The 24,341-nt window shown below is 38.7% G+C and overlaps 1 protein-coding gene and 1 pseudogene across 1 annotated transcript in view; one reads left to right on the forward strand and one right to left on the reverse strand.

The window, feature by feature from the left end:
- The window catches only part of LRRC9 (leucine rich repeat containing 9), a 100,458-nt gene extending 88,143 nt beyond the window's left edge, over window positions 1–12,315 (reverse strand). Inside the window, exons 1-6 of the mRNA XM_024731498.1 lie at window positions 12,229–12,315; window positions 5,211–5,291; window positions 4,730–4,948; window positions 3,969–4,109; window positions 3,374–3,437; window positions 3,017–3,087 (exon numbers count right to left, since the gene is read on the reverse strand). Of these exons, the coding sequence (XP_024587266.1) occupies window positions 3,017–3,087; window positions 3,374–3,437; window positions 3,969–4,109; window positions 4,730–4,948; window positions 5,211–5,258 (543 nt within the window). The 5' untranslated portion in view covers window positions 5,259–5,291; window positions 12,229–12,315. The remainder of the gene's footprint in view (window positions 1–3,016; window positions 3,088–3,373; window positions 3,438–3,968; window positions 4,110–4,729; window positions 4,949–5,210; window positions 5,292–12,228) is intronic.
- A 573-nt stretch (window positions 12,316–12,888) lies between these two features.
- LOC112390521 (transformer-2 protein homolog alpha pseudogene) lies at window positions 12,889–16,879 on the forward strand (annotated as a pseudogene).
- Window positions 16,880–24,341: the final 7,462 nt, after the last annotated feature.

Here is a 24,341-nt window from a genome sequence, read left to right on the forward strand (position 1 = left end):
AGTATCAATACAAATGGAATCGGGAAGCAAGTAGTGAAATCAGGCTGCTAGAATTAAGAGTAAGACAGGGTGAGGTGGATAATGTGTGTCCAAACTCTCTCTGGACAAGTGATAACTTGGCTTACTGGCTGGACCTAAGGCTATGGCTAGGCCCATAGCATGAGTGGGACTAACTAATCAGGGTGACTCTAAAAAGGAGATTTCTGAATAGAGTTGTGCAGAGAATTATTTGGTCAAATTCTGCAGGGCAAGGAAGGTAAACCACTGACTATGCTGAAGAGTAAAGATACTGTTTGATTTCTGGGTGGCTGTGTTGCATTTGACCATCAGTCTGGGCTATGGCGGGTGTGAACTTTGAAGTCTTATGCAGGAAGCCTCCACGTACACTCAGAAGTTAAATGATGCTGGAGTCTATGAAAGCACATCTCACTTTCACCAGGATAGTATCTTTTTAGGGTGACTGGAAAGGGTAGACATAAAAATTCAGAATAATAATATTTCAGGAATATTCCTAATATGTGAATAATAAAGGTTGCTGTGAGTCATGTTCAATGTTTTTATGAGAAGCCATAATTATTATAGAGAGCCTTTTTAATTTTATGCCATACAATGAACCTTCACAATAATCCTATTTTTATCCCCATCCTTTTGATGAGGAGATTGAAATAGGTTAACGTCATTAAAGTGATAGTAATAATAATAAAATGGCATATCTATTGAGTGCTTACTGTGTTTAGTCATTATTCTAGGAGCTTTATTTTATTATTTCACTTCAACTTCATGTTACCATTGTATTATGCTGTCCTTAGTTTGTGGCAGGGCTAGAAGTGACAGATCTTTCTGCCTGTGCAGCCTCTGCTCTTTACCACAAGGCTGCCATGGCTGGCCAGGGTGAGATAAACTTCCATATGGCTTCTTGGCAGGGTGATCCCTTATCCTCCCAGCCTTCTGCACTTATCTTCTTCAGCCTCAACTCATGATTCTCTCCCTCATTCCATTCCAGGCACAGAGGATTTCTAGTTTTCTATATTTGCCACACTCTTTCCACCACTTAGGTCCTTCACACCTTTGCTTGGAATGCTCTTTCCCTAGGTAACTCCTGCTTACGTCTCATTTGTTAGCTTAAACATTACCTGCTACAGCATTCTGAATTTACCTTTCACAGCTCCCTCTGATCTCTGCTGCTGATGTTACTCAAATAACACTGATTTCTTACCTCCACACCTTTTTGCATATTGTTCTTCTCATCTTGGAATGCCTACTTCCCACTGCGTTGTAGAAAATCCTCCCTACAATGCCTGTTGAAATTCTGTCAACCCTTCAATGTTCACATCAGATATTTCCTCTTGAATTTGACTAATAAAATTAAATTTTATTGAAATTTCTTTTTAAGGTGTTTATAACATTCTGCCTCATTCTATAGATTTTTGGTGTCTTATATTCTTCTCTGAGTAAAAGAATGCCTACTTTAATATTGATCAATTCAAAATTATTTCTATAGCTAATTTGCTCACCTATTGTCTAGAGGAAGTGTTTGAAAATGTACCTTCAGTCTGACACTGTCAGAATTATGAATGCCATATGCTTTCACCCACATTATATACCATAAACATTGTCTTCTTATTTGTTTTTTCTCTCTCATTTATGTGATTGACAAATGGTTATTGAGATTCATTACAAGTCAAGTACTGCTTTAAGTATTGTAGATATAGCAGTGAACAAAACAAGCCAAATTCCTGTACTCATGGAGCTTGTATTCTAGTAAGGGTTGTGGGTAAGTGCCAATAGGAAAAATAAAACAGGGGAAAAGTAATGGAATGCTTCCACTTGAGGAGGGTAGTAGGGGTCATTGCTATTTTACTTAATTAGGCAGGAAAGGTGTCACCATGAACATAACATTTGAATAACATCCAGAAAGAAATGAGATGAGTCATGAAGATATACGGGGGAAGAATACTCCAGCAAGTGCAAAGGCCCTAAGGTGAATGTGTCCTAGATATATGTAAGGAACAGTGAGGAGACCAGAGTGGCTAGAATGATGAAAACAAAGGGGAGAGTGGTAGAAGCTGTGGTCAGAGAGACAGTGGGGAGACTAGATTATATATTGTCTGGTGGGCCATTGTAAGAACTGACTTTTACTTTGAAAGAGATGAGAAGCCAAGGGAGGGTTTTGAGCAGAAATGATTTGATCTGACATATTTTTAAAGGAGTGGGCTTCTATGTGGAGAACAGGCTGAGTGTAGTGAAAGGGTAAACACAGGGAGAACTGTTAGGAGGCTTTTTTTTTTCCAATAATGCAGGAAAGAGATGATGGTGTCTTCAACCAGATTGATAGTGATGCAGGTGGTAAAAAATGGTCAGACTTTGGATATATTCTGAAGGTAGAGCTAACAGAATTTTCTGATGGACTGGTTATGGGGTATGAATGAATAAGAGGAGTCAAAATGACTCAAGGATTTTGGCTTAAGTTATTAGAAGAATTGAGATGACATTTAGAGAAATGGAGAAGGCTGCAGGAGACAAAGGTTCGGTAGAGGGGAAATCAGTTTGAGTTAGGATAGGAGATGTCTATCATTTGGGGTAATTGTTAGGGAAAGCAGAGATACCAATTTAGGAGTAATAAGTGGATAAAGGTATTTAAAGTTATAAGATGATTAGATTAGAGAATGAATGCAGATAGAAATGAGAAAAGATCTTGGACTAACTTGGGGCAATCCATTTTTTAGATGCTAGGAGAGGATGAAAAACCAGAAAACCAAAGAGGTGTAGCCAGAAAGATGGGAGAAAAACTAAGAGAAAGTGGTATCCTAAGAGCCAAGTAAATAGTTATTTGTTTGGTTTTAATAGTGTCAGATCGTTAGGGCCAATTTAATCAGGTGACTCTCAAATTTCTGGGAGTATTGGGTAGTCCAAAACAAATTACTCTTTAAGTGGGGACTCTTTAGTCCATTTTCTGCAAAAAGATGGTTCATGATCCAGGTTGATGAATAAAATAAATTATTCCACTTAAACATACCTTGAAAGAACATATTTGGTTACCAGAAAGGTTTAATCTTTCTAGTTGTTCATTGGGATCAAGACATCGACCTTTAATTAAAAAAAAACAAGATGAGAAAAAAGTTAAATTTCTCATTTTGCCTCCTGTTCATATCTTGTCATATTTCTGAGTTGTATATGACCATCTTTTCTTGCATATAAATGAGACTAACAGTAACGTTGTATAATTAGTAACCACTGATCAATGGGTAGTATTTTCACATCCTGTAATTATAGATTTAGAAATGCTTTTCAAAGATATTATAAGACTGTACTTTTCATATTGACAAAAAATTATTGTAACATTATCTCATATTCCAAATGAAATTGTACATACCAATGCTGCTTATTAGATTTCCAGCAAGGTTGAGATCACTTAAATTCTTCAAAGTTTGCAAGCCCTAAAATTTTAGACAATATATAATTTAGAAGAAATCATTAAAATCTATGTTTATAAATCATCTGAGCAATCTGGTTAGTTCTCCAGGTGTTCCAAGCACCAGGTGCTGTTTACTTTACAAGCTTAGAAGTAAGTGGGTGCCTCAGTGAAGTCTACTTTGTTCTCTGGAACCTGGAAAGAATTTTTGAAGGAGAAGGGAACAGGGAGGGAAGCAGAGAGGAAAAGAGGAGGAGGAGTAGCAAAAAGAACACATCACACAGAGTGTGTTTAAAATCTTAGGCAAGTTATATTCAAAACTTCTCTAAACCTCCTTTTTTTTTTTTAACCTTCAGAGAAGAAATAACACCTTACCTCCCAGACACGGTGGGAGGAGTAAAGAAAATGATGCATACGAAGTTCTCTATATGTTACAATATGCTACATACACATTAGTTCTTCTTAACTAATTAAACTAGTCATGAATATTTCTTGGACATTGTGGTTAAACTCTACAGGAGTTGACTTTAAATATAAATCACTGAAATTATCTTACCTCAATATTTTTAATTGCATTGTGGTTCAGCCAAAGAACCTCCAATCTGGATAATTTCTCTAAATTTTCTATTTTAGCAATTTTATTAAAATATAAGTACAGTTTTTCTAAATTTCTACATTCTTGAATACCTTCAATTTTCTGTTAAAAAAAAAAAGAGGAGCCTGAATAGTGTTAACTTGTGTTTTTCTATTAATCCTTCAATAAAGTAGATTTTAAGTACATTTTCCTTAAAAATCACATTTTCAGAATAGATTGCAAAATCAACACCCAGCAAAATGAACTAAAATATAAAAAATCATACAATCCCTCTGCCTAAATACTATTTTCAATTTTCATATTCTTTTTAAATCAACTTGATACCTATTTTTATATGGTTATAATCATAACCCTATACATTTTACAATATTGCTTTTCAATATAGATGTTATAATTTTCACACAACCAATAGGGTCAAAGTAAACCAATTTCACTAGCAGTACTGGGTATTATTTGATCTGATTTGATTATTAAAAAGTAGAATGTGTCTATGTTTTGGCTCTTTATTTCTATTTTCTCCTTTGTATAAATCTATTTTTATATTTTGTCCATTTATCTGTTTTTGTTCTGTTTTGTTTTACTGGGCAAAGGGTTTAATTGCAATTCATCATGTATGAATCTATCTGTTTTGATCCATGCCTCAAGCACATACTTCAATGAATTATTTTTCCAAAGCCAAAGGACTTAGCATAATCTTCATGTAAGGTTATGTTTAGACTTACCTCTATGCAGCATTCGGCAATCCAAAGTTCTTTAAGCCGTAAACAAGTTTCTAGTCCTGAAATTTCTTTTATATCTTGAGCAACAATTGTGAGACTTGTTAAATTAGGAAATAATGATAATCCGACTATACGAGGATACCCTGAGAAAAACATTTCCAGTTTTGAAGTATCTGATCCTTCTTGTCCAATCATCTCATAAGATAAACCATTGCATAAACACTGTTTTCAAAAAAGAAATTGGATTATTACCTGTTTAAGATAATAAAAACTTATTTTTGCCATTAGGAATTATAAACGGCCAGTTTCACTGATGTCATTTTTCACTCACAGAAGAAAAGTTGTGTCATATATATCATTTTTCTCTACTTCCAAAGATCATGGTGTAGAAGAAATCTCTAGATAAGCTCCAGAAAGGAGTGTAGAAATGTTCCATTTAATATTCTTACAAATGTAGTTGAAAAGAAACCTGACTTTGACTCACCAGTTCTTTAATTATGTCTTCTTGGTTTAGGTTTTCACATTCAATCATCTTCCATTAAAAATAAAGGTTATAATAATATAACTGTTAAGGAAAAGGAAAAGTTGAAATAAGTACTAGAGTCATGCTGTATCATTTAAAGGAAACTTAAAGTTACTTAGGTGGAATTACCCACCTGTGGCTTGACATTTTCCAACAGTACATTACCAAATATGTCTGGACCCCAAGACAGTCCATTCCATCTCTGAAGTTTTCTCTTAGACAGTTATTTTTTATTCTGAATTTAATTCTCTCTCTCCGTAACTCCTCCCCATTCACTGTCATTTTACCTCCTGGGTTCAAATAAAACAAGCATAATTTTTCTTTCACACTATGACCCTTTAATACTTGAAGAACATAGTCATCTCTCATCTATACGTTCACCTTGCCCTCAGTTCATGTCTTTTAGTTCTCTCACTAGAAAGAGCCCCGGTTTTCTCCCTTGAACCAGTTCCAGTTCATTCATCCTATTATAATATGGTGTTCCAAACTGAATACAGTTCTCTAAGTATAGTTATCAAAGAAAAGAATTTTCAGGGCTTAATGACATACCATAGGCATGGTAATAAATGTTTATTAAAATGAATTAGTCAACTTCCTCATTTTAGATGGTATGAACTACTAAATACCTAAGTAGCTTCAATAAAATTTAACCTAATTTTTCATAATTTTTAATATATTCATTATATTATTCCAGACATATACTATTTAAAAAATATAGGAATCCTGGTTTTAATATGAGGACATGACAAAGCAATATGTAGAAACTGTATTTATTTGTTTATTGTGATTCTACCTTTTATGATAATAACTCCTCCACAGATATGTGTGTACATACATGTGTGTATAGATATAGAATAGAGATATGTATATGTGTTTATGATTATGCATATGTAAGGAGAAAATATGTAAAGATACATACTAAGTTGTTAACATGAGTTACCTTGGATATAGGTGAAAGCTGGTGTGGTTATAATAGGCATGAGAGGTGGGATGGAGACGGATCTAGGTAAAAAGGAAAAAAAAAACCCTACACTTTAAAAAAGCATGTTTAGTATTGTATAATATGAATATATAACCATTTACTTATTCATTCTACTGTTAGTAGACATTTGGACTGTCTCCAGTTTGGAGCTGAATAGTGTTTCCCTGGACATTTTTACTACGCAGGACATAGGTACAGTTTTCTTTGGGGTTTATACCTAGCAGTAGAATGAGAAAGAAACTATTGGTGTACATAACATGGATGATTCTCACAAACACAATATTGAACAAAGGAAGACACAAACACAATGAGTACATACTGCATGACTCCATTCATATAAAATCTGGAAACTAATCTATGGTATTAGAAGTCAAGATAGTCATTACCTTTCAGGGCTGATTGACTAGGAGGAGGCAAAAGATAGGTTCTGGAGTGCTGATGAAGATAAATTTTTTGATCTAGGTGCTAAAGGAATGCATTTACTTCGAGAGAATAAAATTAGATACCTAAGATTTGTGTGGTTTCTACATACATATTATGAAATTTTACGTAAATGTTTATTTTTTAAAGTATTTATATGCTCACTTTTAATCATTTATGCAAAATTTTATACATGTGCAGGTGTACATGTAAATTAAAATTTTAAGAAAAAACAGATGGTGACTTGAGGCCATGTATTTACCTACCTTCTCTGCTCAAATCTCGCTGGAATGACTAGGGAACTAGGAAAATAAGAAAGGAATGTGTAGCAGTGCTAGCAAAAGAGCACTGATGGCCAGAGATGTTGAGAAAGGTCTTTTGAATGACGATAAAGCAGATGGCATCAGACTGAGAGAAAAAGCCCATCAGTACAGACCAGCCCAAAATTCAAGGTACCAGAGGAAGAAATTTTACAAAACTATCCTGAAAAATTCCCCAGGGCTTCCCTGGTGGCACAGTGGTTGAGAATCCACCTGCTGATGCAGGGGACACAGGTTCATGCCCCCGTCTGGGAAGATCCCGCATGCCGCGGAGCAGCTGGGCCCATGAGCCATGGCCACTGAGCCTGCGCGTCTGGAGCCTGTGCTCTGCAACAGGAGAGGCCACAACAGTGAGAGGCCCGCGTACCGCAAAAAAAAGAAAAAAAAATTCCCCAAACTCAGAGCAGCAGTGATTGGGAAGAAAGTGGCTGTGGGCTATCCAAAGAGTCCAAATCAAAGGATTTTGAGATCTGTATCAGGGTAATATGCACAGCCTATATTTGTACTCAGGCTTTGTAAACTGGGGACATTGCTCCACTATGCTGAGGAGGGATCCCAGCTAGCACCACAAAGAAAAGTACACCCAGAGGGGCTTCCCTGGTGGCGCAGTGGTTGAGAGTCCACCTGCCGATGCAGGGGACATGGGTTCGTGCCCCGGTCCGGGAAGATCCCACATGCCGCGGAGCAGCTAGGCCCGTGAGCCATGGCCGCTGAGCCTGTGTGTCTGGAGCCTGTGCTCTGCAACGGGAGAGGCCACAACAGTGAGAGGCCCGCGTACCACAAAAAAAAAAAAACAGTACACCCAGAAAGTTATCCTCATGTAATGGAATCTCTGTTCATTCACTCATTCATTCATTTATGCATTGAGGACTAATATCTACCAGTTAGAGAATAATAGATATGGGAGAAAAGAGAAGACTTCTTTGATAATGTGGAATCTGGGCAAAGAACTGTGGAAAATGAGGCAGTATGGGCTATGAGGAATCTTGGGGAAAAGCATCAAAGCATGGGGAAAAGAAAATGCAAAAAAAAATGGGTGAGAGTATACTTGACATGTTTGTAGAATAGCAAGTGAGATGATGTAGCTGGAGCACAGTGAGGGAGATGGAGACCAGCAGGATGTGGGGTCAGAGAGGTTCTGTGGGGTCAGATCATGTGCTATCCTGTAGGCTTTTATGAGGATTTTGGATTTCATTATGAGTAATATGGAAAGCTGTATGAGGATTTTGAATGAAAGAATAACACAAGATGTCTTAGGCTTCAGAAAGGATCACCCTAGCTATTCTGTTGAAAATGGACTGTAGGGGTTGAAGGGAGAAGCAAGGAGATCAGTCAAGGGGCAGTTATAATAACGTGAGAGAGGATGGCAGCTGGAATAGGGTGGTAGTAGTGAGGATGGTGAGCAGTGATTAGATGATGGATCTATATTAAAAGTAATATTGATCATTCCTTCCCTGCTTCCAATTGGCAACTGTCTCTTTACCCCATTCTTGGATAACCCCCAGATATTACAGCATAGGAGTGGCCAGGCAAGGGAGCACATAGCAAGGAACAACCTGAAGGAATTTAGATAATCCATCAGAGGCCCATACAGAGATGCAGGCCACAGTCTTCCCTCCTTAGGTTTACTTGGATGGCACCCCAAGTAAAGGAGGGCTTTGTAGCACCTCTTCTTATCAGAAGAGAAGCCCCTACATTCTGGTTTAATGTCTGTGAGCACCAAAGGAAAAGTCTGTCTGCCCACCACCACACAAGGGATAAAACCTGCCTTTAACACCCCCAAAGTCAACAAACAGCCATCCAAGTTTTCTAGTCCATGTCCAAGATATCTGTTACAGAAGAAATTAACTGCTCCCTTCGTTATTCACTAAATTATCACGTATACTTGAGCCTAATTTTGGACTTTCTAATCTGCTTTCCCTTAGCTCTATCTATTCCTACAGTATTATCCTGTATTAATTACTGTGATTCATGTTGTAAATTTCTATCTCATTTTCTTTTTTGGAAATTTCCAGTTATTCTTTCATATTTATTTTTCCAAATAAGATTTATGATTATTTTGTATTTAGTTTTTAAAAATTCACTTGGGATTTTGACTGAGATTTGATTGTAAAGATTAATTTAGGGAGAACTTCCATCTTTACAGTATTGAGTCTTCCTCTAGAACAAGATATAACTCCATTTACTCAAGAAGACTACCATGCATGTTTGGGGTACCAACCTTTTCTTTCACTTCACCTTATCTTCCCTTCACCAATGCCCTCATTTAGGAAAAACCTTGTTGTAATTCAATAGTTAATTAGCAAAACAAAATTTAACTTAAAACCCCCAAATTCTATAATTTGCATAACTACATCTGAATTATGTGATTGTGCATAATTAATTATGCATAATTTTGAGCCTTCCTGGTTTTTACAAGTCTTGTATATTTTCTCCAGTCACAAGTGGTCCCAAGGCTTCCAGTTTCTGATTCCATCAAGAGGTGAGTGTCCTGATGCCCACTCTTCTGTGCCTTGGGAAAGCTCTTTTCAGGGCCTGCCCATCTAAGAAACTACAGATCTCTAGTTTCTCCAGGGAGCCAGGAGCCACCAGGAGCTTCTATAGCTTTCACGCTTCCAATCTCAAACCTTGGGTTGATCTAGTCACCTCTGCTCTCTGCTTTGGAGTGCTGCTGGAAGATTTCACATGGCCAGTTGGTCATGTGAGTTGAAATCACTGCAAATGTATGGTCTCTGACTTGAGTTGAATCCAACAACAGACATTTTATATTTTCTTCTTCAACTTCCTCTCCTAGGGAGTAGGACTAGACATACAGATCTGGGATTCACAACGTCTGGACTATTCTAAACTTTCACCACTCTTCTCAAGTTCTCTCTCTGTCAGCAGATGATCTTGTCCCCATTTTCACAGAGAACAGTGACACCATCAGATATACACTCCTTAAATTCCCACACCTCTTAAAATATACAGTTGACTCTTGAACAATGCAGGTTTGAACTGCACAGACCCATTTATATGCAGATATTTTTCCACAGTAAATACTGCAATACTACATGGTCCATGCCTTATTGAATCCGAGGATAAGGAGGAACAAAGGATAAGAGGGCTGACTATAAGTTATACATGGATTAACCCCCAGTTAATCAGTTCAAGGGTCAACTGTATTTCTTTCACTTTCTGATTCCTGTCTTAGTAAAAGTATTCTTTCTCTTGCCCAAAATGAATCCCTTTTCCTGTGTACTCATCCCATCCTCTTCAGTCTCTTTCAGAACTTTGGTCTGTCAAATTTTCCTTCTTTTCATTTATTCCCCTCTTTCTTTCTCTAGGGTCTCTTTTCTCTCCATATATGAATGTTAGGTCATTACTATCTTTAAGAAAAAGCTCTCCTATCCTGTATTCAATGAACAGCTGATTTTAGATCCCTTTACAGGAAAACTTTTAGATATAAGTCATTAGTACCATATTATAGCATTAGGAAACATTACAAAAGATATGTAGTCATTAGCAATACTTCAGTACCTGTATTCAGTTCTCAGTTTACTGCAGTCTCAGTGAGGACACCTCAGGCCACTGCAGTTTCTTTTTCCAGATCAACAATAATCTAATTGCCAAAGACACTAGACATGTTTCAGCTCTCAGTTTGACCCTGTCATCGAATCTGATGATGCTGATGGCTCTTTTTCTTCTTTGGTGTGACTTTTTCTCCTTGGCTTCTCTCTATTTGTTATGTAAAACTTAATTTTCTGATTAATAGTTTACTTCTTGGTGAAGAATTACTAATTTTTATCTTCCTCTTTTCTGTGCAACACCCAACTACACACATGGAAAGCTCCACCTGAATGTGTCTCAAACTCAGTATGTTCAAAACTGAACTCTATATTTTCCAGCCAGCCTGCTTCTCCTAATGCATGTTTTCTCTTGCTAAGTGACACCATTCTTTTAATCATCCAAGTCAGAAGCCTGGAACTTATGCTCAACCACTCTTTTATTCTTTCCCCCACTTTTGCTCACTCATTAAATCTTTCTGCATATACCTCTTAAATGTCTATCACGTTGTTGTTGTTTTCCTCCCCTCTATCCAATTGCCTCTGCTTTGATTCAGGCTCTCATCACTTCAATTTAACCAATGCTTTCCTTATAGTCCCACTTCCTACCAATCGATCCTCTACTCTACTGTGACAGCAACCTCCTGAAAGGGAAATCCACTCACGCTGCTCCTCTTGGAAGGTATTCATGGTCTCCAAACTCTAACTCCTGTCTACCTCTCAAGCTCATCAACCACAGACTCCCAGGAACAACCCAGGCTGTGGCCACAACTATAGTTCTCTGAATGGCATGGGGTATTTCTGTTCCTCGGCACATGCTGGTTCCCCTCCCTAACTGTCCCTTGACTTTACGGCATACTCCATATACCCTTAAAGATTTAAATCAAGGGTCTTCTCTGTGAAGACTTTAATTCTCTCTGATAGTATTATAATCATCCTTTTTCTCGTGACTCCAATTAAAGCCAGCATATGCCCTATATACAACACCCGTTCCACTGTATTGTGATGCTTCCAGGTCTTTCCTCCTTGACAGGTTACATGTTCACTGAAGGCAGGGACAAAGAACCTACCACAGTGCCTGACACATGCTTGGTGTTTGATAAAATTTTGTTGAATGGTTTGAATTAATTGTCATGCCACAGGGTCCTATATGGTGTAACTTAAATACTTTTTGTACATGACCAATCAGAGTAGAACAATAATTAGAGTACAAAGGGCAATGTTTCTGTCTGCCATGAGAGCTGGGGAGGGTGTCATTGTGAGAAAATCAAATTTCTTTTCTACAAATTAGAAGCCCTGTATGGTCAAGTAGTTTCCTCCCTTGGGTACAAATGGATCAGAATCCATCCATTATTACTGATGGGCCAAAAAACGCCCTTCCAGCTCTAGGTGAGCAGTGTCAAGTGTGTCCAAGGAGCACTTCGTTCCCTCAGTAAAGGCTGCACAGACGACTGTGGGCCACCCTCCCTCTCCTCCTCCTCCTCCTCTTCAGTTTTGCTCTGGCAACCGTGATGGCCTCAGATAAAGTCATGTCACTGTCTCTCATTATCATCATCGCCACTGCACCGTTACAGGGGTCTTTTGACCTCAGCGTTGCTTCTCTCTTGTCTTCCTCCCAGCGTAGCCAGAGAGAGAGGAGAGGGGAGCAGAGACTCCTGGGGCCTGCCTACAGGTGAGGTACTCCCAAAGGCCACCAGGGGATAGTCACTCACCTTATCCCAGAGAGAGGATGGATTCCGGGGCAATCCGAGACAGAACAGAGTCCACTCCCACTTCTTAATCCCTGTCTTGCAGCAGCAGGCACGACACCCTCTCTACCGTGGGACCTGGTGTGTACACACTACCCCGCTGCGGTTGCCTAGGGAACCCGCCCACCGCCTCCCGCGACCTCGGGGGGCGGGGAGGGGGGAAAGGGGCGGGGGAAGCTGGGGCTGACTTGTTTCTGGATCACGCGGTGGCAAGCTCCAACCAATCAGCAGAGGTCGGGATCCACCCGGAAGACCCTGCTAGTGCTCCTGGGAAAGGGTGGGGAGCTTCCCGAGCTGCGGGTCATTTGATCCCTGCAGGTAGCGTTTCACCCACCTTCGCCGGATCAGAGGCCCGGACGGGAAGCGACGACTTCTGGCGGGGACCTAGTCGTTGCCTCTTCCAGTCCCGGCTCTTTCCTACTGAAAATCTTTGACCTCCATTGGAAGCCCGGAGCCTCGCTGGACTTGAACCCCAAAGACACGACGCTGTGATGTCAAGGTGGCCAGACGGCCGGAACAGGCCCTGATTCCCCCCGCGCACCCTTGGTCCTGCGGCCCGCCACCACCGCCCTGCAGGAGTGTAGCTGACTGCAGCCCGAAGCCGCTGAGCGCAGAGCGAGCCGAATGGAAGGACAGCGCAGGCCTACGTAACGCCCTGGTGCCCTTCAGAGAAGACATAGGACCTCCAAGGGTCTTCTTGTCGTTCGTCGACAGGCTTTTGAGGGCCGTTTAAGTATTCCAAAGTGTACAGGAGGCCAAAAAATTTTACAAGATAAAATTTAAAGAGGGAAAGGAAAGAACTTTTAAAAGAGTGGGCAGAGGGGCTGAGAAATGAATGAACTTAGGCAAATCAAAGTAACTGCAGGTCTCATTTCATTTTCTAGATCTGCGCTGTCTCACATGGCAACCACTAGCCACAGTCACATGAAATGTGGCTAGTCCGAATTGAGTTGTGCTGTGAAACACACATGGTATTTTGAAGACCTAGCATGAAAAAAATATGTATTGATTACATGTTGAAATGATAATGTGTTTTGATATATTGGTTTAAATAAAAATGCCTTGTTAAAATTAGTTTCTTTTTACTTTTTAAAAGCGGCGATTAGGAAATTTTAAATTACATATGTGATTTCTATTATATTTCTGTTGGAGAGTACTACTATGTTTTTTGAGGTTAAGTTGATTTGTGTAGAATATTTATGACGTTCAGTTCATGCAAAATAGTGTCTGTAGTGCTCTTTTCCGTCACCAGATGGCTGCCTTATTCAATAGACTATAGTTTAAAACTGCTTTCTCATGAAAAATATGAGTGCAGATTTTTAGATATATTTTCATTTCAAATATTTTATCTGTAATATTGACTGTTTATAAACATACATAAACATAGAAAAAGAAAAAATAATTTTACCTGTACATTTTTTTATTTCACAGAAATTTCAGTTTCTGTCATTAATTAGTTAAAAATTAATTCAAATATTTATGGTTTAAGGGTTAAAAAAAAAGGCCCAGAAAAATCTGATTCAGGGCTTCCCTGGTGGCGCAGTGGTTGAGAGTCTGCCTGCTGATGCAGGGGACACAGGTTCGTGCCCCGGTCTGGGAAGATCCCACATGCCGCGGAGCGGCTGGGCCCGTGAGCCATGGCCGCTGAGCCTGCGCGTCCGGAGCCTGTGCTCCGCAACGGGAGAGGCCACAACAGTGAGAGGCCCGCATACCGAAAAAAAAAAAAAAAATCTGATTCATATTTGTACTTTTAGTATTAACTTCTCTGAAAATCTAGTTGAACAAGATGACCTGTCTGGGTAAATTTTCGTCTTAGAGTGTAAAATCTAGATAACAATAGTTTAGAAATTTAAACATTTAAATTAAATTAAGAAATTGGATCAGAAATCAATTAGGTGAATTATCTACATCAAGCTTCTCATTTTGGGAGATGCAACTCTTGCATAAAAGTATAGAGACTATCTACTTTGATATTGTTAGAAATTTTTATTGTGACTTTCCTAACCAGTAAAGGACTAGGAGAAAGCTAACACAGTTTTCGTTATATTATATAAATGAGTAATTTTAAGAATGTTATTTCTAGGTAAAGCTCAAGGATTTGGTCAGCAACTGAGTCAGAGTTCCTGTATAGCTATAGACTGATAACCATTGGTGAGTTGCCAAACTAAAGCCCTTGTCCTAGTAATTCTTAAAGCAAGAATTGCCTGTTAGCGTGTTGTAGATCGTATTTGGAGTAAAAGGTGATTACAGTTAAAACCAGAGAAAGCATACAGAATCACTGACCATTCTTGTTAATCTCCTTTTCTTATTTTAAAGCTTCTTTATGATATGGTTTTATGTGTCTGTACCAGAAACAACAGAAGTAGAAGCCACTAAAAGTCAAGCAAAGTAAAACATTCTAAGTGAAATAAGACTTCATTTCATTCATCAGTCTGTTCATACTCCTAGACAAAGGCCAAAACATATAAATTTAAATCTACTTTATTTATGGATAAAGGTATCTTGAACCTGAAAACAATTGGGAAGCTATCTTACCACTGATTATGGCACACTTACCGTGTCACCACCTGAATTAAAGAGGAATTACTTAAACAAAATAGAGGTGACTATAGACCTAATAAGAAAATCTTTCTTTATTAAAATCTTTTGAATAGATGGTTAAATTGATTTCCCCCAAAGCCCTATTCTTATTGGTAGACAACAATGGAGACATCTAATTACAATTTGGCTTTGTAATGTCTTCAAGTTTAATTCCAGAGAACCCAAAGTCTGGAGATTTCAAATGCTAATTTAATTTTTATATTCTTGTTGACATTTGATCCTTATGCAAATGAGTGCTTTCCAGTTAATGATTTTATTAGATTATCTGTGAAAATTTGCTGTCACATGTTTAAATTTGATATATCATGAAAACATGAAGGCAGGGTTTACTTTGGCAGCGGAAGAGATAATTTTGTGGTGCATATAAAGTCATCAGCAGGGGCCCTCTTATAACTCATGTCTGGCAATGAATATATATTATTCAATTAAAAGGTAGGAATTATCCTGAAATAAAACTTTAATTAGACCAACAGAATGCTATTTCTAACGAGTCTATCTAAAAATGTTAAATAATCTTTGTCCATGATTTGTTGACATATAATTAATGCACAAGCTTTTCTTAAAAGGCAGCCAGAACGGAATTGTAAAAAGATACTCCACTTCAGACAACATAACCTCCTTATTTTACCTTCCTAATTCTATTTGTATTTAGCTTTATGGTAGCAAATTGAAGGATAGTGAATTTAAGAAGGGATGGTAGTCTTAATTCGCTAGAGAGCTGACCAGTTCTTTGTGTGGGAGAATTCTTTCCTCTACCTCCTTTCTTTTGTGTCTTTTATTTATTTATTATACCTGAGGCTCAGAAAGTTGATCGTATTCCTCAGATCACAGCACATTATCGACATTTGTCTATATAAGGCCCTTGTTTTATTTTATATCCAGTCCCACCCCCATCCCAATAATAGGCATACATTTGATGTTTCTTATAAACCTTGAGTTGTGCATCTATCTTTGAAAAACAGGCCGTACTGTTTTGTGTGTCTGTATTTTTTATTTATAAAAAGTTATTGTGGATTTTTGCCAGAGCCTGCAACCGAGTGGGAGTGGAGTGGAGCGGCTGTTGTTGCCAACTCTTTCCTCCTCCCCACGGTCCAGTCAGCTGGTTGATTAGGCCATCGGCCCTCAAGCCGAGACCTGTCTCTTATTTAGTTCTGGGGAGTGCCTGGCCGACATGAGTGATGTAGAGAGAACAATTTCGAGGGCAGAGAGCCTCGCTCTCCGTCAAAATCTCCAACGGGAACTCCTGCTCATGTAAAATCAGAGAGCAGGTCAGGATCTCATAGTCCATCAAGAGTTTCCAAACACTTTGAATCCCATTCTCGATCAAGATCAAAATCCAGGTCGAGGTCAAGGAGGCATTCTCATAGACGTTACATTCGATCCAGATCCCATTCTCACTCTCATAGGAGACAATCTCGAAGTAGGTCCTATACACCAGAATACCGGCGTCGCAGGAGCCAAAGTCATTCTCCAGTGTCTAACCAGAGAAGCCATACAGGCAGCAGGGCAAATCCAGATCCCAACACTTGTCTAGGAGTGTTTGGCCTCAGTTTGTACACGACAGAGAGAGATCTTCGCAAAGTATTTTCTTGATATGGACCATTGAGTGGTGTCAATGTGGTTTATGACCAGTGAACTGGACGATCACAAGGATTTGCTTTTGTTTATTTTGAGAGAATAGATGACTCAAAGGAGGCTGTGGAAAGGGAAAATGGAATGGAGCTGGATGGTAGAAGAATTCGTGTAGATTATTCTATCACCAAGAGAGTGCACACACCTACACCAGGCATATACATAGGCAGACCAACTCACAGTGGTGGTGGAGGTGGAGGTGGAGGTGGAGATGGAGGAGGTGGCAGACGTCGAGATTCTTACTATGATAGAGGATATGATCGTGGGTACGACAGATATGAAGATGATGATTACCGGTACAGAAGAAGATCACCTTCTCCTTACTATAGTCGATACAGATCACGATCAAGATCTTGTTCCTACAGCCCAAAACGCTATTGATAAACAGAGTGGCTGCTGTTGAGGACATCTTTTTCTTTTTCTTTTTTTCCCTTTCTCTTTTTTTGTTTAATTCTGGATTTCTCCAAGCTTCTAATCCTTCCTACTCCTTAAAAAGAACCCTTAAAAACATCTTTGGTTTATTTAGCATCTACACTTTGTCGATTGTATTGCTGTTTTCACCCCTTTTATTATATTCTTAAAGATGTAATTGTTGTCATTTTGAGTAGTTAAGCATCTTGAGTAAAACAGGAACCCCTAGTGTTATGCTTTTGTAAATGGTTTTTTGTTTGTTTGTTGCTTTTACAGAAAATTAACTCCTGCCTAATCGAATGAGGAAAGAAATGATCTTTTTAAAGCTTCTTTTGTGTTAGATATTGTATTAGACATGGTATTAGAGAGCTGCATTTACCACAAACTCCTTTTTAAACTTTCTTTTGGGGAAGTTAGTAACATAAAGTAGTTCAGTCATGTCAGGTTTGTCTGGGGTGGCATGGAGCAATCAAATAATTGAGTGTAGAAAGTTTGAAGCTATAGAAGAAAGCACTTGGTCATTTCTTTTGAAGAATGGAATTTTTGAACCCTAAAAATTATGTCCTTTTTTTAGAGATGAAGAGCTTGTGGACTGCTACAAAACATGTTGTATTTAAAATACATTTGTTAAAACTTAAAAACGTAAAGTTTGATTTTTGTGTTGAAATTTTTGAAGTTTAATCAGTGAAGGACAAGCCTTATTATTTAGAGCAATTGTATGCTTTGCTGTTAGAAATTTTGGTATTGGGGAAATGGTTTAAGTAGGCTATTGTATAGAGTCCTTAGAAATAGTGAGGGGAAGGGTAGTCTCCTTTCAAATAAAAGTTAATTTCTTTGAAAAAATAAGTTATTGTGCTATAAATTGTATTTTGATTCTCTTTCATTCAGTGCTATCTTAGGATCTATCCTTGTTTCTGTATGTTCATGTAGTTCATTGTTTCTGTATTATGCACATTATTCCATAATATATATCTACCATGTTTTATCTTTCATTTGTTCCCCTAGTGATGGGCACCTATTTTGACTACAATAAACAATAGAGTATTGAACAGCCTTGAAATTGTTTTCTTAAGGACATTTTCTCTGGGGTATATGCCAGGAATAGAATTATTGGGCAAAAAGCAAACATATACTTCACTAGATATCATCTGATAACTTTCCAGAATGGCTGTCCCAGATTTCCCTCCCACCAGTAGTGCTTGACAATTCTCATTCCCCTTTTTGGGGAAATATAATTAAAACCAAAATCTCCTGGCTACCCAGAAAACCTCTCCACAAAGGTAGAAGGAAAAGAAAGCAATTTTATTACTGAATAAATGTTAAACCAGAATATGATTCATATCACAGGCAATCCCCTGAAGAGATGGAAGACAGAAAGAAACCTAACCCTTTTATATAGCCAAGCAGATACAACCCATCCCATACATGTTCTCAAATGATAACTAGTCCTTAAACAAGAGGACGTGACATAGAGAATGGACTTGAGGACACGGGGACGGGGAAGGGTAACGTGGGACGAAGTGAGAGAGTAGCATGGACATATATACACTACCAACTGTAAAATAGATAGCTAGTGGGAAGCAGCTACATAACACAGCTCTGTGCTTTATGACCACCTAGAGGGGTGAGATAGGGAGGGTGGGAGGGAGATGCAACAGGGAGGGGATATGGGAATATATGTATACATATAGCTGATTCACCTTGTTATGTAGCAGAAACGAACACAGCATTGTAAAGCAATTATACTCCAATAAAGATGTTAAAAAAAATAATATACTGCAAAGGCAAAGGTCGGGGAGGACCAAAACCACAGGCCGTATTAAATAGAAGGTCAGGGGACAGCCAGCACATTCACTAACCCGAGTTCTCATTTGTAATAGGGGGAAAATCTCCCAACCATGATTATCTGATCAAATTCCTCCCTCCACACTTCCCCTCCCCACAATATCTTACCATCCTGCCTTCCTTAATAATTTTATCAAGTTCTTTTGGCCAGAAACCCCCTTATCCTTGATGTTTCCTCTTGGCAATTTTTTTTCATCCACTCACCCCTCTTTACCTTGCTCCTTGGCTGTAAGTCCCCACTTGTCCTTGTTGTATTCAGAATGGAGCTTTATACTCATGTCTCTCTTCCCCTATTACAATAGTTCCTGCATGAAATTTACCTTCACCACTTTAATTTCTGTCTGGCTCTGGTTTTCTCTGACACTATCTTCCTTGATGATTCCATTTCAAAAAGATGGCTCCAAGGTCCTTGAGAAAGACATTCCTGGGTTATAAAGTTGTCAAGAGGCTTAGGTTTTTAAAAGGGACAAAGAAAGAATTCGCAATTACAAGTATTCTAAAGAAATGCTCTGAAAGAAAAGGAGGAGAGAAGAGTCTCTTTACCATTTTTATACCAGGGAAAATTAATTTCTTTTTCTTTTTGGATTTGTATTTACTCTTACACCTATATCTTTGCTGAATGTTTAATGTCTGCCTCCACCACTACGCTTTGAGCTCTGTGAGGGCAGGAATCGCATCTCTCTCATTTCCTGTTGTGTTCCCAGTATCTACCTTAGTGGCTGTCACATAGCAAGTGCTCAAGAAAGATTTGTGGAATGTATGAATACCAAGTAATATGCCAAGGGCTTTATATGAACAGTCTCTTATTTTGATCGCTTTGGTGTATTAGGCCTCTAGAACACACCCATAGAATCCTATCCCTCCTTCACTTTCTTTGGGAAAGCAAGAGTTAGCAAATAATTTTTTTCATCTGCAAACTTACAGGAAATTCCAAGATGAAGATTGTGATTTATAAAACACAAATTGATAATGATAGTTTACCCTAAATGTCCACCTCCTTTCTCTGGAAGATAGTGGTGTCTCTCCAAAATTCAAGTCCATGTGGAACCTCACAATATGACCTTATTTAGATTTAGGTTCTTCACAGATGTAATTAATTAAGATGCAGTCATACTGGATTACAGTAGCCCCTAACTCCAGTGACTGTGTCCTTATAAGGATGCCATGTGAAGACACAGACACAGAGAGAAAATCATGTGAAGACAGAAGCAGAGATTACGGTCATGCACCTGCAAGCCAAGGAATGCCAAGGATAGCTGGCACACACCAGAACCCAGGAAGAGACAAAGAAGGACTCTTCCTGAGAACCTTCAGAGAGAGCATGACCTTGCCCACACCTTGATTGCAGACTTCTAGCCTTCAGAGCTGTGAGAAAATAAGTTTCCACTTTAAACCACCCAGTTTGTGGTAATTTGTTATAGGAGCTCTAGGAAATAATTGCAGGTACTGTTAGGAAGGGGAAAGTATCTTGCCCAAAGTTATACATACAGGAAGGGATCCAAAGCAGAGCTTAATAAAAGAGCCAGAAATAAGATTAGAGTTGAGAGCAGAGCCCAGTTTGAGCCAGGCAGAGACAAGAAGAGTGTAGCCAGACTTTTCTGCCCCACCTCAGGTATGAGGCAAGTTAACTCATACTAACATCCCTATATACACTTTGACCATCCCATTTTCTTTCCTAATTCCTGCCCCAGTTGGTCCAGCTCATCTCCTTCTCTCTATTTCTAACACTACTGCCTTAGTTCAGGGTGCAAAATTTTTTTTTATCAATAGCCTCTAAATTATTTTCCAGCCACTAATCTTTGCCCACTAGCCTCTCTTCCTCATTACCTCCACGGTTATGGTCTTACAAAACAGATCTGATAAAGTCATGCTTTAATAGACCTCCCATGCATCATCCTTTACATGTGTGTTCATTTGTGCATTCATTAACTCAGCAAATATTTATTGAACTTCCACTGTGAGCCAAGCACTCTTCTAGACACTAGAGATACAGTTAATGAACAAAATAAGTTAAAATATCTATCTTTATGTAGCTTGCATTCTAATGGAGAAAAGACAAATAAATAAAATGTATAGCAGGTTAGCTAGAGATAAGTGCTAAGAAGAAAAGTAAAGAAGAGAAAGGAGATAAGAAGTGTGTGTGTTTGTGTTTATGCAATTTCAAATTGGATGTCCAGGGAAGGCCACTGTCAGTAGATGATATCTGAGTAATGACTGGAAGGAGGCAAGGCATGAATCATGATGATGTCTGGGGAAGACTATATAGGACTGGATGTGGGGTGTGAAAAAAATGAGAGGATGATTCCAAGGCTTTGACCTGAGCAGTTGTAGAAAAGACATGGCATTTTCTGAAAAGGGAAAGCTGCAAATGAAACAGGATTTAGGGGTGGGAGGATATTAAAGCATAGACTTGGATATTTTAGGTTGAAGATTCCTATTAGAAATGCAAATAGAAAAGCTAAGTAAGAAGTTGGACTTATGAGTCTGGAGTCCAGGAGAGAGATCCAGGCTGGAAATACAAATTTCATCAGCCTAAAAATGATATTTAAAGTCATTAGACTGGATTAAATTTCCAAAAGAGTAGGTGTGGGTAGAAAAGAGAAGAGGTTGAAAGATTAAGCTGTGGGACACTTGGTTACTTAAGAGAGATGAGAAAGAACCACCAAAGACTAAGAATCTTAGCCAAAAAAGTGGGATGAAAACCAGGAAAGTATGGTGTTCTAGAGCCAAATGAAGAAAATTGAGTAATGATAGGTCAAGGAAGATGGACAGTTTCTAAGGAGTGGGTTCAAGAAGAATGGAAGGAGAGAAATTGGAGAACATGAGTATTACAGAAAACTCTTTCAAAGAGTTTTGCTATAAAAGGAAGAAGAGAAATGGGAGCATAAGCTAGAGGAGAAGTAGGGTCAATGAAGATAGTTTTCAAGTTGGGAGAATAACAGCATGCTTTTATGCTAATTAGAATGATCCAGTGGGGACCAAAATGTATCCAGGAGATAGAAGAGGAACATCCTTGAGGAGTGAGAGAAGGTGGGTGCACACAGGTCACAGGGTTAGCCCTAGCTAAGAGCTTGGACAGGAGATCAGGTACAGTGGATTCATACAGAAGCAGGTGGGTAGGTATATATGGTGGTAGAGGTGTGTAGAAGCCTTCTTTTCATGGTTTCAGTTTTCTCAGTGAAGTCGAAAGAAGGTCATCTGAGAGTAAGAATTTGGAAAGATGCTGAGGTTTGATGAGAGATGAAAAAGTACGATGTAATGATCCAGGTGAGTGAGTGGACTAGGGCAACAGCATATGATTGCCTAACAGCATTACTTTCTTATGAGTTTAGTGATCAGGAGTGTAAGTGATACTTGTCAGTACGGTTGTGATTTTCCTCCATCCACAGTCAGCTGTGTGGCTGCTAGCATGGAAGATAAGAAGAGTTGAATTTGGCCAGATATATGCAGCAAAGTGAAAGAGCGCGGATAGCTTGAGAGTGTATTCACAGGAAGGTTAATAGTGATTGACCTTGGAATTTAAGCTGGATGTGGAAGGAAGTGACTTCATGAAGAAGGTAAGGGGATAAGAGTGGTAGGATCTATGGATTATGAATACCAGTGGGGCCACACAAGAAAATCCCAAATTTTTAGCACTTCATAAAATACAAGCTCAAATTACCTCTTGCTTCCTCAACCCCACACCCCACTTGGCAGCAATTCCTCCATCCACACCAAACTTATTTCCAGAGTATTGCAAGGCCTTGTACCACATTACCCTTTTGTACCTACTAGTTCCTAGGCCTCAAATGCTTTTTTCCCCTTCCTGCCTACCTTATCCTACAAATCCCTTTCAACACCTTCACTCAATACCCCAGCAGAGTAAGCTGTTCTCTCTTCCCAACTTGCACCCAGGTTTTGGTTCATGCTTCCATTACAGATATAGCACATTTATCTATGGTGAGTCTCTTCAACCAGACTGTGATCTTTATGAGTCAGGGCTACATCTCATTCATCCTTGCATTTCTGTAGATAATAACAAAGTAGAAACCTAAAAATAATGCCTGAATGAATAAATGAATGAATGAATACCACTAGGCTAAAGAACCACCACCTTAGTCTAAGCCAAAATAGACTGCAAACCTATTGTTTGCAAACCCATCTGATTATTAGAATCACTTGTAGAATGTTTTTAAGATTCTAAGGACATATCCCAGAGAATACCATTCAGTAGGTTTAGAGTAAGGTTCATAAATTTGTGTTTTAAAAACTTTTCCAGATGCTGTTAGTAATCAGTCATGTTGAGATACCCTAGCTAATTATCAAGCTCTAACTAGAAGCTGATTTGATGATGAAGAAATTAGCTTCTTTATCTCTTTATTTTCCTTAGAAAAAATACAATCATCCTTGATAAAAATATCCATTATCCCACTGTCCTTTCTCAAAAAAACTGGTAAAAAAATTAACACTAAGATGATAGTTAACACTAAGAATTGATAGTATAATACTTCTCCCAGGAAAAGATTCCTCTTGTGGCACAATTTTAGGTTTCTGGAAAAAAAATTTTTTTAGCAAGGGAGTTTATTAACCTGGAATCTTTTTGATGTTAAGTGAAGAAAATCCAATTCAAATGTTTAAGAAAATTGAAAAAAATTGACCTTCACAAGCAACAGGTCAAATGTCCAGGGGTAGGAATAGGTTTAGGGAAAGCTACACATCCAGGATTCATTTCAAATGAAAATATCTGGACTCAGTTTCTCCATGACTCTGATCTATTTTAATCAGATTCATTTTCAGAGAGGAGCATCTCCACATAGTGCCATCTGCCAGCTTAAGGACCCTAATGGAAAGAGGGGGTCTTTTTCCTACTAGTTTCAACACAAGTTCTGGTATTCAAGCCTGATTGGCCTAACTTGGGTCATATGCTCAACTGGAATGCTCTGATTGGCCTGGGCTGAGGGGTGGGGTCAGGTCCACCAGAATCTCAGGTATACTGTAAGAAGAGAGTTGATACTTGACGAAAAATTGAGGTGTTCTTACCAGAACGTTGAATGCTGGGAAGGCAAAACCAGCAGACGTGCACTGTAGAGAGAGTGGCTGTCCCCACAACCTTTATATCACAAAGTGTAGGTAAACATTACACCCACATACACCAAACTAGGGCTGCTTTGACTTTGTATAGATTTATCCTCATTTCTTTTCCATCTGTAGTATTTTACAGTAAAATATTTGAGAAGTTAAGAGAGCAAATGTGAGACCCCACCCCCCTTCCCCACTCCCAATCTACTACAGGAGATTTGCTCCTGATTTCATCTGTTGATGCCCCCAGATTAGTGGGAGGCAGCAATTTTGCCTAAGTGAATCCCCTGAATAGACCCAAATTTTCCCTCGAGTGCGCTCTAGCAAGATCTAGTGGGAATAGGGGATGCTAGTGAGGCTTTCTATACAGATACACAAAGATTCTCCCAATGACTTTTCCAGTATTAAAGCTGATATTTTAATCTCCAGTTATCTGTCTCATGTCTATTTCCCAGTTGGTTCCAAGCTTGGGAAGGAAAGAAAGAGGTATTATTTATTTGCTTTTTAAAGCCTAATTCTATAGTTTGGGT

Source organism: Neophocaena asiaeorientalis, unplaced genomic scaffold (assembly GCF_003031525.2).
Source record: "Neophocaena asiaeorientalis asiaeorientalis breed wild unplaced genomic scaffold, Neophocaena_asiaeorientalis_V1.1 scaffold603, whole genome shotgun sequence".
In the NCBI taxonomy this organism is placed as follows: Eukaryota; Metazoa; Chordata; class Mammalia; order Artiodactyla; family Phocoenidae; genus Neophocaena; species Neophocaena asiaeorientalis.